At 33.8% G+C, this 13,325-nt stretch overlaps 1 protein-coding gene across 1 annotated transcript in view; it reads left to right on the top strand.

Moving 5' to 3' along the window:
* Positions 1-13,325, top strand: part of IQCK (IQ motif containing K) — a 140,404-nt gene that overhangs the window by 58,837 nt on the left and 68,242 nt on the right. Inside the window, exons 5-6 of the mRNA XM_052001680.1 lie at positions 7,950-8,002; positions 8,146-8,223. Of these exons, the coding sequence (XP_051857640.1) occupies positions 7,950-8,002; positions 8,146-8,223 (131 nt within the window). The remainder of the gene's footprint in view (positions 1-7,949; positions 8,003-8,145; positions 8,224-13,325) is intronic.

Here is a 13,325-nt window from a genome sequence, read left to right as displayed (position 1 = left end):
CAGATAGAGAGCAGACTCTAAATCCTGAGGAGACTAAAAACAGACAGTCTCCAGGTGAATCCCCAAAAGAGGAGATCATCTGTTCCTCAGCACAGATGAATCTCATAGAAGAAATTAAAAAGACTCTCACAAGGGAGCTAGAAGAAAAATGGGAAAAGGAGAGGGAGGCTTGGCAAGAAAGTCTGGAGAAGTCATCCTACTCACTTAAAGAGAGACTGGATAAAGAAATAAAATCCTTGAAAAATAGGATTAGTGAACTGGAAACAGAAAATAGCTCTCTAAAAAACAAAATGGGCAAAATGGAAAAAAATTCCACAGAACAAAAGAACTCAATGGGACAATTAGAAAAAGATTTTAAAAGAGTGAGTGAAGAAAACACTTCATTAAAAATCAGAATTGAACAATTGGAATTGAATGACTCGAGGAGACAAGAAGAATCAGTCAAGCAAATCCAAAAAAAAAATCAAATAATGGAAAAGAATGTGAAATACCTTCTGGAGAAGACAACAGACCTGGAAAACAGATCCAGGAGAGACAATCTGAGAATCATTGGACTCCCAGAAAAGCATGATGAAAAAAAGAGCCTGGACACTATTTTCCAGGAAATTATCAAAGAGAACTCCTCAGAAGTCATAGAAACAGAGGATAAAATAGACATTGAAAGAATTCATTGATCACCCACTGAAAGGGATCCTAAAATCAAAAACCAAGAAATATAGTGGCCAAAAGCCAGAACCCTCAGACGAAGGAAAAAATATTGCAAGCGGCTAGAAAAACCCAATTCAAGTATCAAGGAGCCACAATAAGGATCACCCAGGATCTGGCAGCATCCACATTAAAGGATCGAAGGGCCTGGAATATGATATTCCGAAAGGCTAAAGAACTTGGTATGCAACCAAAAATAACTTACCCAGCTAGAATGAGCATCTTTTTCCAGGGAAGAAGATGGACATTCAATGAAGTAAGCGAATTTCACCTATTTTTGATGAAAAAGCCAGAACTTAACAAAAAGTTTGATCTACAAATATAGAACTCAAGAGAAATCTAAAAAGGTAAAGATTAATCTTGGGAACTATATTTCTGATATAAAGATGTATAAAGAATACATGTATACCTTGTTCTAGAAAGTAGATGTGGAAAGGACATTGTACCAGAAAAAGGGTAAAGTGGGGGTACTACATCTCATGAAGAGGCAAAGGAAACCTATTATATCTGAGAGAAAGAATGGAGGGGGATGAATATAGTGGGTATCTTATTACCTTCAGAATTGGCTTTAAGAGAAAAATTTTAGACATATTCAATTTATGGTGAAACTTCTCCCACCTCATTGAAAAGTGAGAAGGGAAAAGTGAAAAGGGAAGGAATAAGCTAAGTGGAAGGGAATACGGAAACGGGGAGGGAAAGGGGTAAGATAGGGAGAGAAAATCTAAGGGGGGGGGGGAGAGATACTAAAAAGGGAGGGGTGTGAGAAGCAAGTGGTGCTCACAAGCTTAATACTGGGAAGGGGGGTAAGAAGGGAGAAAAGCATAAACAGGGGTTAACAAGATGGCAAGTAATACAGAATTGGTTGTTTTAACCATAAATGTGAATGGGGTAAACTCCCCCATAAAGAGGAAGCGGTTAACAGAATGGATTAAAAGCCAGACTCCTACAATATGTTGTTTACAGGAAACACACCTGAAGCAGGGAGATACATGCAGGTTAAAAGTAAAAGGTTGGAGCAAAATCTACTATGCTTCAGGTGAAGTCAAAAAAGCAGGGGTAGCCATCCTGATCTCAGATCAAGTTAAAGCAAAAATTGATCTAATTAAAAGAGATAAGGAAGGGCACTATATCTTGCTAAAGGGTAGCATGGATAATGAAGCAATATCCCTATTAAACATATACGCGCCAAGTGGTGTAGCATCTAATTTCTTAAAAGAAAAATTAAGAGAGCTGCAAGAAGAAATAGACAGCAAAACTATAATAGTGGGAGATCTCAACCTTGCACTCTCAGAATTAGATAAATCAAACCACAAAATAAATAAGAAAGAAGTCAAAGAGGTAAATAGAATACTAGAAAAGTTAGATATGATAGATCTCTGGAGAAAATGTAATGGAGACAGAAAGGAGTACACCTTCTTTTCAGCAGTTCATGGAACCTATACAAAAATTGACCATATATTAGGACATAAAAACCTCAAATTCAAATGCAGTAAGGCAGAAATAGTAAATGCATCCTTTTCAGACCACGATGCAATGAAAATTACATTCAACAAAAAGCCAGGGGAAAGTAGACCAAAAAATAATTGGAAACTAAATAATCTTATACTAAAGAATGATTGGGTGAAACAGCAAATCATAGACATAATTAATAATTTCACCCAAGAAAACGATAATAATGAGACATCATACCAAAATGTATGGGATGCAGCCAAAGCGGTAATAAGGGGAAATTTCATATCTCTAGAGGCCTATTTGCATAAAATAGAGAAAGAGAAGGTCAATGAATTGGGCTTGCAACTAAAAATGCTAGAAAAGGAACAAATTAAAAACCTCCAGTCAAATACTAAACTTGAAATTCTAAAAATAAAAGGAGAGATCACATATTTTTCCATTTTTTCATTGATGCCCTCCATTGGCAGGGTTTTTTGATTTTATTTTGATATTATTTTGATTTGGAAGATCTTATAAAATCATTGATTTAGAGCTGGAAAGAATTTTAGAGATCATTTAGTCCAATCCTCTCATTTTATAGATAAAGGAAGTGAGGCACAAAGAGGTTAAATGTCCTGTCCAGGTTTAAATAGGTAAGTGTCTGAGGCAGTACTTAAATTCAGGTTTTTCTGACTACAAATTCAGGGCTCTCTCCATAATGCCATCCAGTTGCCTCTATCAAAATCTTTATAAAATTTTTCTACCACTTAGTTATCCTTAGCCATCAAAGTTGGTGAAAAGCTGCGATTATTTTAATATTTATCTTTGTGCAAATACTTATCAATGATATTATCACTGGTGATAACCAGATAACCCATGAAATAACTTTTTTCATAGTTTTGGTACATACAACAAAATCTTCTCTACTAACTTCTTTTGTTGCCTCTCCAAGGAGACTCAGTGAGCTATTCCTTTTAGCTGCAAACTCTTTCTTTTGGTTTTGTTACAGCAAAAATGTCACTATTGATATTGAGCTAAGGGTATTAAGAATTCAAATGGATACTCTTCCCAAAGAACAACATCATAAACAGATTTAGAGGGAAATGGTAATTTTCATACAATGGCTGTGAGAAGAATTCTTAACCAAACAATGGGTAAAGAAGAGAATGAAAGCTGAAGTAAATCATTTCAATTACCTTATAAGTATTTAGGGAACTCTTTGTACTTGATATTTATGGTTTTTATTATGATGATATTGATGGTTCAGTTATTTAGTTTTTTTTTTTTATCAGTTGTGTCTACATTGGGATTGCCTCTTCTGTTGCTGATATTTATAACTTTGCTTCTTGCTCCTTTTTTCTGGGATGAAATTATGTTAGTAATTATCTAATTTTTTTCTGTCACTGTTTTTGAGTCACTTATCCATTTGTCTTTTTTATTCGTGTCTGACAGAAAAGTCCATCTGTTTGTTACCAAATGCTTATTGAATTGACACTCTTTCTTTATTTGTATTCTTAGATTCTAACATTACTGTTTTCCTTCTTTAATATACAATTATTCTTTGTTTATAGTTCTGTGTTTTTCAAACTTAATTTATATCCCCCTTTCCCCTAAGTATTTCAACCAGGATTCTATTCCTTGTCTTTACAGCTTGCTAGTAGGAGTTTCTCCGTTGATCTTGATTACTATATATTGTCCAAGCTATATAAACCATTTAGTTCATACTTCCTTGATATCTTTTTCTTTGCTTTTCTTTTCTACTGTTTCTCCTATCTCTTCTCTCTTCCCTGTTCATTTGTTTTTCTTTTTCTCTTGCAGCTACCCAGCAGATAATTTTTAAACTAAACAACAACTGAACAATATCCTCACTGTTCCTGCATGTCTTAAATATGCATAACACGTCTAAGCTTTTCCAGAATGGAAGAACAACATTATTTCTTCCATTTTATTTCTTTGCATCAAAAGTTACTAAATTTGTCTGCAATGTATTCATATGTAAGATAATTTGACTATTTTTAAAGTACATATAATAAATAGATTAACAGATACTTTTTCCAATGGAAAATGAATCTTTATAACAAAATATTGCTATAAATGCCAACAGAAACAAGGCTTCTTTTATAAGAAGAAAGAGATACTTTCATTAGACTAAGAATTGTTGTTTTGTTTAAATCATAATAGAATCATTTATACTAGTTACATATTTTTATTACTATACAAGTATTTTCTTATTTTGATTAATAATGCTACTTTGAAGTGACTCCTTATCTTGAAATCCAGTGCGATGTGTTATGGTCCAGTACATTCTGATTTTATTATCTTATAAATAGAATTTCAATTCCATTCTCCCCCCCCCAAAAAAAAAAGCTTTTGATGATTCAATTAAATTTAATGAACATTAATTAAGTACCAATCATGTTTATGATGTTTTGAAGATACTAGGATTCTAAAACTTGGAATATTAATTATATCTGCTTATGTAATACAATACCTACACAGATAACTGCAATAAAAAAATAATGATGTAGGCAAAGGAGGGGGCTAGACAAAGTGCTCTAGGAATATTTGAGGAGCAAGGGAACATTTTTAGTTGAGAAAATAAGGGAAAGGAACTGAATAAAGTGGGACCTAAACTGAGACTTAAAGGAAGATAAGGACTCAGAAAGGGAAAGAGGAAGAAGAGGTCTGTTCCTGATATAAAAATATGTGGATGCACAGAGGGAAATGATAATTGAATTTGGGGAATAATAAGTTGATCTGTTTGGAATATAGTCTTTGTGAGGAAGATTAATGTGGAAAAGTAGAAAGGTAGATTGAAAGCAAATTATGGAGTTCTTTAAATGCCACATTGAAGCAACTGGTAGCTGCTCCTAAAAAAAGATTTTTTGATTTGGATTGTAATATGAATAATCTTGGTGTCTGTGTGGTGAATGTGTTGGGGTGCGGGGGGGAGAGACAGAGACAGAGACAGAGAGGCACAGAGACAGACAGAGATAAAGACACACACAGAGAGGCAGGGAGGAAAAGTAGGAGGAAAGAAGAGAGAAGAAGAGAGAAAGAGAGTGGAAGAGAGAAGGTGTAGAGGGCTGAAACTCTGAGCCAATGCATTGGAATCAGACAACCAGGCTCTTAAGGCTAATTACCGATTGGACAATACTCTATTAACATATGCTTGGAAAATGGCCCTTCCCACTATTCTGTGCTGGCTCGATCTTTTGGTGTATACAGAGAATTGTAGGAGGGATTAGGGGAGTGGAGTAAGACAAGCCAGAGTCACTTTGGCGGTTGATGAGGAGAAGGAAGGTCAGGAAAATCCTGTGTCCATCCCCTTCACTTTTACCCCTAAAGACCTGGAATAAAGACCAAGGACTTTTGCTTATCCTGACTCCAGCTGATTCTAAGGCATTCAAGGTGCTAACTCAGTCTTCACAAGAAGGAAATTATTTTTCGGAGACTATTGCAATAGTCTAAGATGATTTGAAAGGGATAAATGATAAAATTGAAAGAATTTGAATTGAATACTTTCTTCAAATGCCCTTCTTTGATTATAATTTTTATTTAGTTGTGGTCAACAAATGATGCATTTTAATATGTACTTTGTCACATTTGTTGTGAAATTTTTATGCATTATAGTTGGTCAAAAGGAATAGAATGATTGAAACAGCTGTCTCAGAAAGCTCCTCCAACTCATTTACAAACACATTTCTCACCAGTAGTATCTCAGATTCAGTGGATTTAGGTATGTTTCCAATTTGGGGAAGCTATACAAATATGTATCAATAAAATTTTCTTTTGCTCAATGTCCCAATTTTGTGCTAAAGAATGCTTCTTAGCTGTAATAGAATCTATCAATCTTTCTTCTATACCAATCTCTCTTGGCTACATAAAAAGAACAGGAGAACAAACATTTATAATATTAAGTGCCCAAAGTGTCAGGCACTTACTAAGCATGATATAAATATTGTTTCATTTGATCCTTGCAACAACCCTGGGAGTAAGTTGCTATTATTATCCCTATTTTACAGTTGAGGAAACTGAGGCACTCAGTATTTAAGTGACTTGTCTAGGGTTACTGGACAACACTGTTGAGTGTTCCTGAATTCAGGCCCAGATCTTTATCCTTTGCACCACCTAGCTGCCTCTAGAATTTTAGCGAATATTGTCTTAGGGAAACCAGCTTCTTTTGTACTAAATGGTAAAATCGTCAGCAAACTAAAGGCAAGAATTGGAAATATAGATTCATCTTTCCCTTGAAAGAGAAGAGGTGAGAAAGGGGGAAAAGTAGAAGGCAGAAAAAGAATGAGACACAGGATCACCATCTCTGGTCTTCACCTCCCACATATTGTTTGTATATCTCTTGTGTTTTCTTCTTGCTTTGTAAGGCAGTGTGTCTTTTATGCTGCCATATTTGGTGATGAGGTTTGTCCTGTCTGCCTGTCCTGACAGATATTCCAGCTTTAAATCACTGTGACAGCAATAGCATCACTACTTTTTCTGACTGTAATTTCTTCTTTCTCTCCATTAGATATTGGTCTCCAATGCCGATATACATTAATGGGAGTTTCCTTGCCAGAAATAAACTTTTAAGATTATATTTTGCTTTGTTAAATCAAATACTTAAAAAAAAAAAAAAAGCACACACACAACAGAAAACAACTGCAATGGTGTTTGTAATCTTTTATATATTTGTACATTCCATGATTCTAAAATGGTAATTGTCTATAGAAAATCATTTGTGAAAGTCTAGCAATAACTGCCTCATATTTTTTTAAGTATACATTTGACACAAGAAAGAGCATTTTTTCTATAAATTGATATTGTCTTGATCATTTTAGGCAATTCCATTTATTTGATATAAAATCTTTGGATTACCATTCTATAGAGCAGTTCCCAGCTATGGTCAACAGACTATAAAACTATGCAAACTCTTTAACGCAGCAATACCACCAAGAGGTCTGTATATCCCAAAGAGGTTTTTAAAAAGAGAAAGGACTTATTTGTACAAAAAATATTTATAGCGGCTCTTTTTGTGGAGGCAAAGAATGGAAATTGAGGGGATGCCTATCAGTTATAGAGAAGACTTGTATAAACACTGATGTAAAGTGGAAAAAGAGCAGTTTGTGTATGAGAATAACTTTGTAAAAACATATCATTTTAAAAGACTTGAAAACTCTGATCAAAACAATAATTAACTGTGATTCTCGAGGGCAAATGATAAAGATTTTTACCTGCCTCCTGACAGAAAGGCAATGAACTCATGTTGCAGAAAACCACATACATTTTTTGGACATGTCTACTGTGAGAATTTGTTGGGCTTGACTACGCATATTTGTTAAAAGGATTTTGTTTTTCTCTTTTTTCTCCAAATGGAGAAGGTGGGAGAACAAATAAATACTCAATAACTGAAAAAATCAACAGATAAATGTTTGTGGAATTTATCATTAATTACTAATTGTTGAATTACTAATATATTGGTTAGAAGACCCTGTTTTTTTTTTTAAGAGCTTTTTTTTGGGGGGGGGGGGCAGGGATTGAACATGGTTGCTCAGTATAAAGCTTCATAGTCTGAATTTAAAAAAAAAAAATACCAGTTCTGTTCAGGAAATGTTTTTACTTAAACTTAGCTCTCTAAGTCTTGAACATTTTATACTTCATTTAAGCTGTGTTGCTGACTAGTATTTACAAAACTAAAATAGAAACTCATGCATATTTTATCTAACAAAAGCAATCAATTAGCCTTTCTTCCTTTGCACTTTATAGAGGTGTAATCAATCACAGTAGGTAGATAATATGAAACTCTCTTCTCTCTTCAGCGGAAAAAAACAAAATTTATTGCCTGTGATTTTCTGACTGAGTGGTTATACAAGTAAGTTCTTTATCTTTTTAAATATTCAGCATCCTAATAATATTTCAACAATGTTCATTTGTAATGTAAAGTGTAACAATTAAGAGAAATATTTGTTTGTTTGTTTGTTTTTTCATTTCAACCAAATATAACATAATGATCAGCCAGAATCCAAAGAGGACAGATGAGCCATTCACAAAATTCTTTTCAATTCCATTTGTGGCAGATTGGCTAAAGATTCAGTAAGTACTTTCACATATCTTTTTGAGTAACTTATGCTTAATTATAAAGTGGTGCTAAAGCTAACTCTTTAATTTAGGTGAACTAGCTGCAAAAATTCAACTAGGTTCCCAAATCAATTGGATTTGTTTCTTTGCTTATCTAAGTTTATTTTAGTAAAATATAAACATATTTCTACTTGTCAGTTAGCATTTATTAAGTGTCTTCTGTATATGAGGTACTATACCAACTACTGGGGATATATTTAAAAAAAGGCAAAAACCTTGTCCTTGAGGAGCTCACAATCCAATAGGCGAGACAGCAAGCAAATATGTACAGACAAGATAAAAAGGAATAATTAATAGAAAAAGGCACTAAAATTAATAAATGAGAAAGGTCTCCTATAGAATGTGCAATATTATCTGGAACTTGAATAAGCCAGGAGGGAGAAATAAGGAAGGCCATCAGGGTGTGAGGGACAACCTGAGAAAGTGCTGGGAGCAGAGTGGAATGATATAATTAAGGTCATAGATGCTGTTGAAGTCACTAAGAGAGATTGTTGAGAGAGAAGAGGGCCTACTGTGTAGTAGTAATGCTACTATATGCTAGTAATGTATGTTATTACATTACTAGTGATGGAGATACAAAGACAAAAAATGAAAGAGTCTCTGCCCTCATGGACCTTATCTTATTTTGTAGACAGGCACAAAGAGATTTTCCAAGGACATACTCTGAGTGGGTTACATAACCAGGATTATACCTTAGTTCAGTCCAGTGCTCAGACAATAGATCAGTCAATAAGCATTTATTAAACACCTACTTTGTTGCAGGTTATGTGGATACAAAATGTGGCAAAAGACAATCAATCCCTAGGCTAGAAAATTCATAGTCTATTGGGAAAGATATCAAGCAAATAAAAATGTGCAAACAAGCTATTTATAGGATAAATAGAAAATAATTAAGAGAAGGGAGACATTAGAATTAAGAAGAATTAGGAAAGACTTCCCATAGAAGGTGAGATTTTAGTTGAGGCTTAAAGAAAGTCAAGGGAAATTAGTAGTCAGAGAGAAGGAGGGAGAACCATTCCAGGCATGAGGAATGATATGCCAGGTTGGCTAGAATATAGCTAAGGTGAAGTAGAATAATGTTCAGTACTTCTGGAGCCAGATTTCAAAGGATTTTAAAAGCCAGAGAGGAGTTAACATTTTGTGCCAGAGGCAAGAAGAAATCCCATTAGAGTTTCTTGAATAGGATCATGACATAGGCAGACCTATGTTTTACTAGTACACATTTTGGTTACAAAAGAAAGAAATGAGAATTTTTGGAGGTGATAGAAGAATGCAAGCATACCCATACCTAACTGGTGGAGTTGTGAAATGATCCAGCCATTCTGGAAAACTAATTGAAAATGTGCCCAGGAAGTTATCAAATTATGTTTATTTTTTGACCCAATGATTACACTCCTAGGCATATAATTTAAAAAAAAAATAAGGACTCATATGCAAAATATGTTGTTTATGGCAACATTTTTTATTGTAGCAAAGAACTAGAAAATAATTAGGTTCTCATCAATTGGGGAATGGCTGAACAAATTATGGAGGATCAATGTAATAGAGTATTATTGCACCATAAGAAATGAGATGGGATGGATCAGAAAAACAAGGGAAGACTTACATGAAAAGGTACAGAGCAAATTGATCAGAACCAGGAGAATGGTTACTGCACTGGAAGGAAAAATAATGTAATGAGTGGCCACATCTCCAGAGAACCAAAAACAGCATATTACCCACTTCCTGGTAGAGGTGATGGACATAAGATTCAGAATAAATTATACATTTTTAGATGTGATCTACACATGGATTTACTCAGTTTAACTATTTATTGGACACAAGAAAGGGCTTTTATTTTCTTTTTAATGTTGAGGGAAAGTTTTAGGAGGAGGAAAAAGAGTGATAGCAGTGAGGCATTTTGAATAACAAGAGAACAGGAGGAGGTTTGGAGAGGAACATAAGCAAGCAGGATAGTTTTAAATCTAACATGCAGAATTTATCAAGTGCTTTTAAAAAGAGACAAGCTGTTTATAATAGAGATTCACAGTTTCTCATACAATCTTTCTGTTGTTCTTTGTATGAGGAAACACTCGTTTTAATCAGTATTTGTTAAGTACAGAATACCAAAATATTTTTTAAATTATTTTTAAAAGAATATCACTTTGCCAGCTATTTGGGGAACAATTCAGAGAGGGGACAGATAGGAGACAGGGAAGATGTAATAGTTCCAGGGAGAAGTGATTAGGGCCTAAACCAGGGTGGCAGTTATGTTAGTAGAGGAAAGGGAAGGAATATGAGATTATGGTGGTATAGTAAATCTTGACAACTGACTGGATGAAATGGCTGAGAAAGTGAAGAGTCAAGGATGCTCTGAGGTTGCATAGTTAGCTAAGTGAAAAGATTTTGATGTTCTCAACAAACAAGCAAATTAGGAGGAGGAGGAGTATGCTTTCTGTTTTGGATGTGTTGAGTTTAAGATGCCTCTTGGACAGGCAGATTTGGAGATTATAATTTATCATCTTAAAAAAAAGCATTACGGAAAATAAATAGTGTTTTTCCCATAGGAAGAGAGAACATTGGTAGTATTTCTCAAATGGCTACTTTATCTTTGGAGGTGGGTTTTTTTTAGTAAGAAAGGTATAGAGTTCTTTAGGGAGCCACTCAACGGAGTAAACCCCACTGAGCCTTCTACTCCTTCAGCTATAAAATGAAGAAATGCATTTTTCTTTAGTTGCTTATTTATTTCCCTCTAAATGATATATTCTGGTGTCTCCATTCTATGTTTTGTATAAAGTCATGAATTGAATGGTGTTTCTTATAGCTAGAGAAACATCTTCATCGCTTTTATATTTTATGTTCCTAATTGCACAACACAGTTTCAAGCCCATTTTGTGCTCCAGATGGAACCAACTAGTTAGAAGTTTTGAAACCATTGCCTATAATTTTTAGGCTGAGAGTAAAATTTAATTTTTCTTATGGATCAAAAACAATTGACTTGAGATTTGTTCAGATTTACTTACAAAAAAACAGGCACAAAGTTCATAGGTCTACTTCTGGGCTTTCTAATCTCACATCCCAAGGGATAAGATTCATGAAAGACATTGTTAAAAGTAAGAACTTCAATGAAACAAAAACTGGGTTTTAGAAGAAAAAAGAAAAGATCGCCTTTGGTGAAATGGATTTCCAGCCAAATCCTCTGCTGTAAGACAAAAACCTGTAAGACAGGACTTTCACATCACTCCAAGGCATTTTTTTAAAAAACTAAAATACAGGGACAAAAATTAAAACAACACTTTGTACATTGGGGCAAACCCATTACAATGAAAACATCCTCATGTTCAGTTTTATAACAGCAGGAAAATATTTTGAATTTCCAGTACTTCAAATGAAACTGTATATATTAAAAATGTTCTTTCCTCTAAAATCCATAATTAAACGGTTTCGGAGTAAGACATAAAACTGTCATGCAATGTTGATGAAAAAAAATCAGAACATCGGTCTAGTTGTTGTGCTATGTATATGCAGATTTCTCTGTATTTTTTAGAATTTAAAGTGACTCAGGAAACTGAATGTTTGATGTCTTAATGTGAATATCCATTTAAAAATTCAGTTCAACAAACATTTAGTAAATGCCTTCCGTGAACTTGTCACTGGACATGACACAAATGAGGCCATTCCCCTTGCAAAGTAGCTCATATTCTTCTGAGAAGTTGCAACATACATATAGATAAGCATAATATATGAAATAATTTAATGAAGAAGAGAGCATTAAGAAATAGGGGAGTCTGGAAAAAAATCAGAAAGAGGTGGTACTAGCAGAGAGCATGAAAGAAAGATAAGAAAGACCATGATTAGAAGGAAGCATATTGCAGGCATGAGAGAGAGTTTATGAGAATGCATAGAAGTAGAGAGACTATTGAGTTGAAACAAAAGAAAAAAATTGTTTTGAAAATTAAAATTTACTGAAATGGAGAGTTCCTCTCCATTCTTGCTCACATGAGAAGGTCAATGTAAGTAGTCTCACCTTATAGAATTTATAGCATATTTTCTTTTGTTAATGTTTCTAGCTTAAGGAATCTGTGAAAACAAGTGTGCAGCATAGCATAAAAACACACAGCTCATTTTGTTAGAGTGTGCCCTCAGGGAATTTTATTATTGTTTTAATTATTTAATTAGTATTGTTTTAATGCAATTTATGGAATAACTAATAATGAACATTATTTTTATTTATCAAACTAAAAAACACTAAAATTTAACTAAACTTACTTTTTATTTTATTTTAAATAATAGCTTTTTGTTTTTCAAAATACAGATAAAACATCACTGTTACTATTCAATATTGTTTTTGAAATGTTAGCTTTAGCAATAAGAGAAGAAAAAGAAATTAAAGGAATTAGAGTAGGTAATGAGGAAACAAAATTATCACTCTATGCAGATAATATGATGGTATACTTAGAGAAACCTAGAGAATCAACTAAAAAACTACTAGAAACAATTAATAATTTTAGCAAAATTGCAGGATACAAAATAAATCCACATTCTATATGTTACCAACAAAGGCCAGCACCATGAGATATAAAAAGTAATTCTATTTAAAATAAGTGTTGCTAATATAAAATATTTGGGAATCTACCTGCTAAGACAAAGTCAGGAATTATATGAACATAATTATAAAACTCCACACAAAGTCAGATCTAATCAATTGGAAAAAGATCAGAACCTCAATTACAAAAAGATTTCAGAAGTCATCTTGCCCAATATTTACCTGAAGAAGAAACCCTCTTCCTTGAAAAATGATCATCCAGTTTTCTGATTTCAGCAAAGGGGAACAGTAGTCCTAGTAGACAGTTATGATGGTTCTTGTAAACTTTTTTCCTTACATGGAACCTAAATTTAGCTCTTGTCTACAACTTCCACCCACATTTCCTAGTTCTGTCCTCTGGTACTACATCTCATCTCTGCAATGGTAATTTTCTCTCCTGAGTCTTTTCTTCTTTGGCTTAAATATCTCTAGTTCTTTACCTTGATCTTCATATAACATCCACAGTTAATAACCCACTCATTTCATAGAAGGA

The sequence above is a fragment of the Antechinus flavipes genome, chromosome 1 (genome assembly GCF_016432865.1).
Source record: "Antechinus flavipes isolate AdamAnt ecotype Samford, QLD, Australia chromosome 1, AdamAnt_v2, whole genome shotgun sequence".
NCBI classification, from domain to species: Eukaryota; Metazoa; Chordata; class Mammalia; order Dasyuromorphia; family Dasyuridae; genus Antechinus; species Antechinus flavipes.
This window is presented reverse-complemented; position numbering and strand designations above follow the sequence as displayed.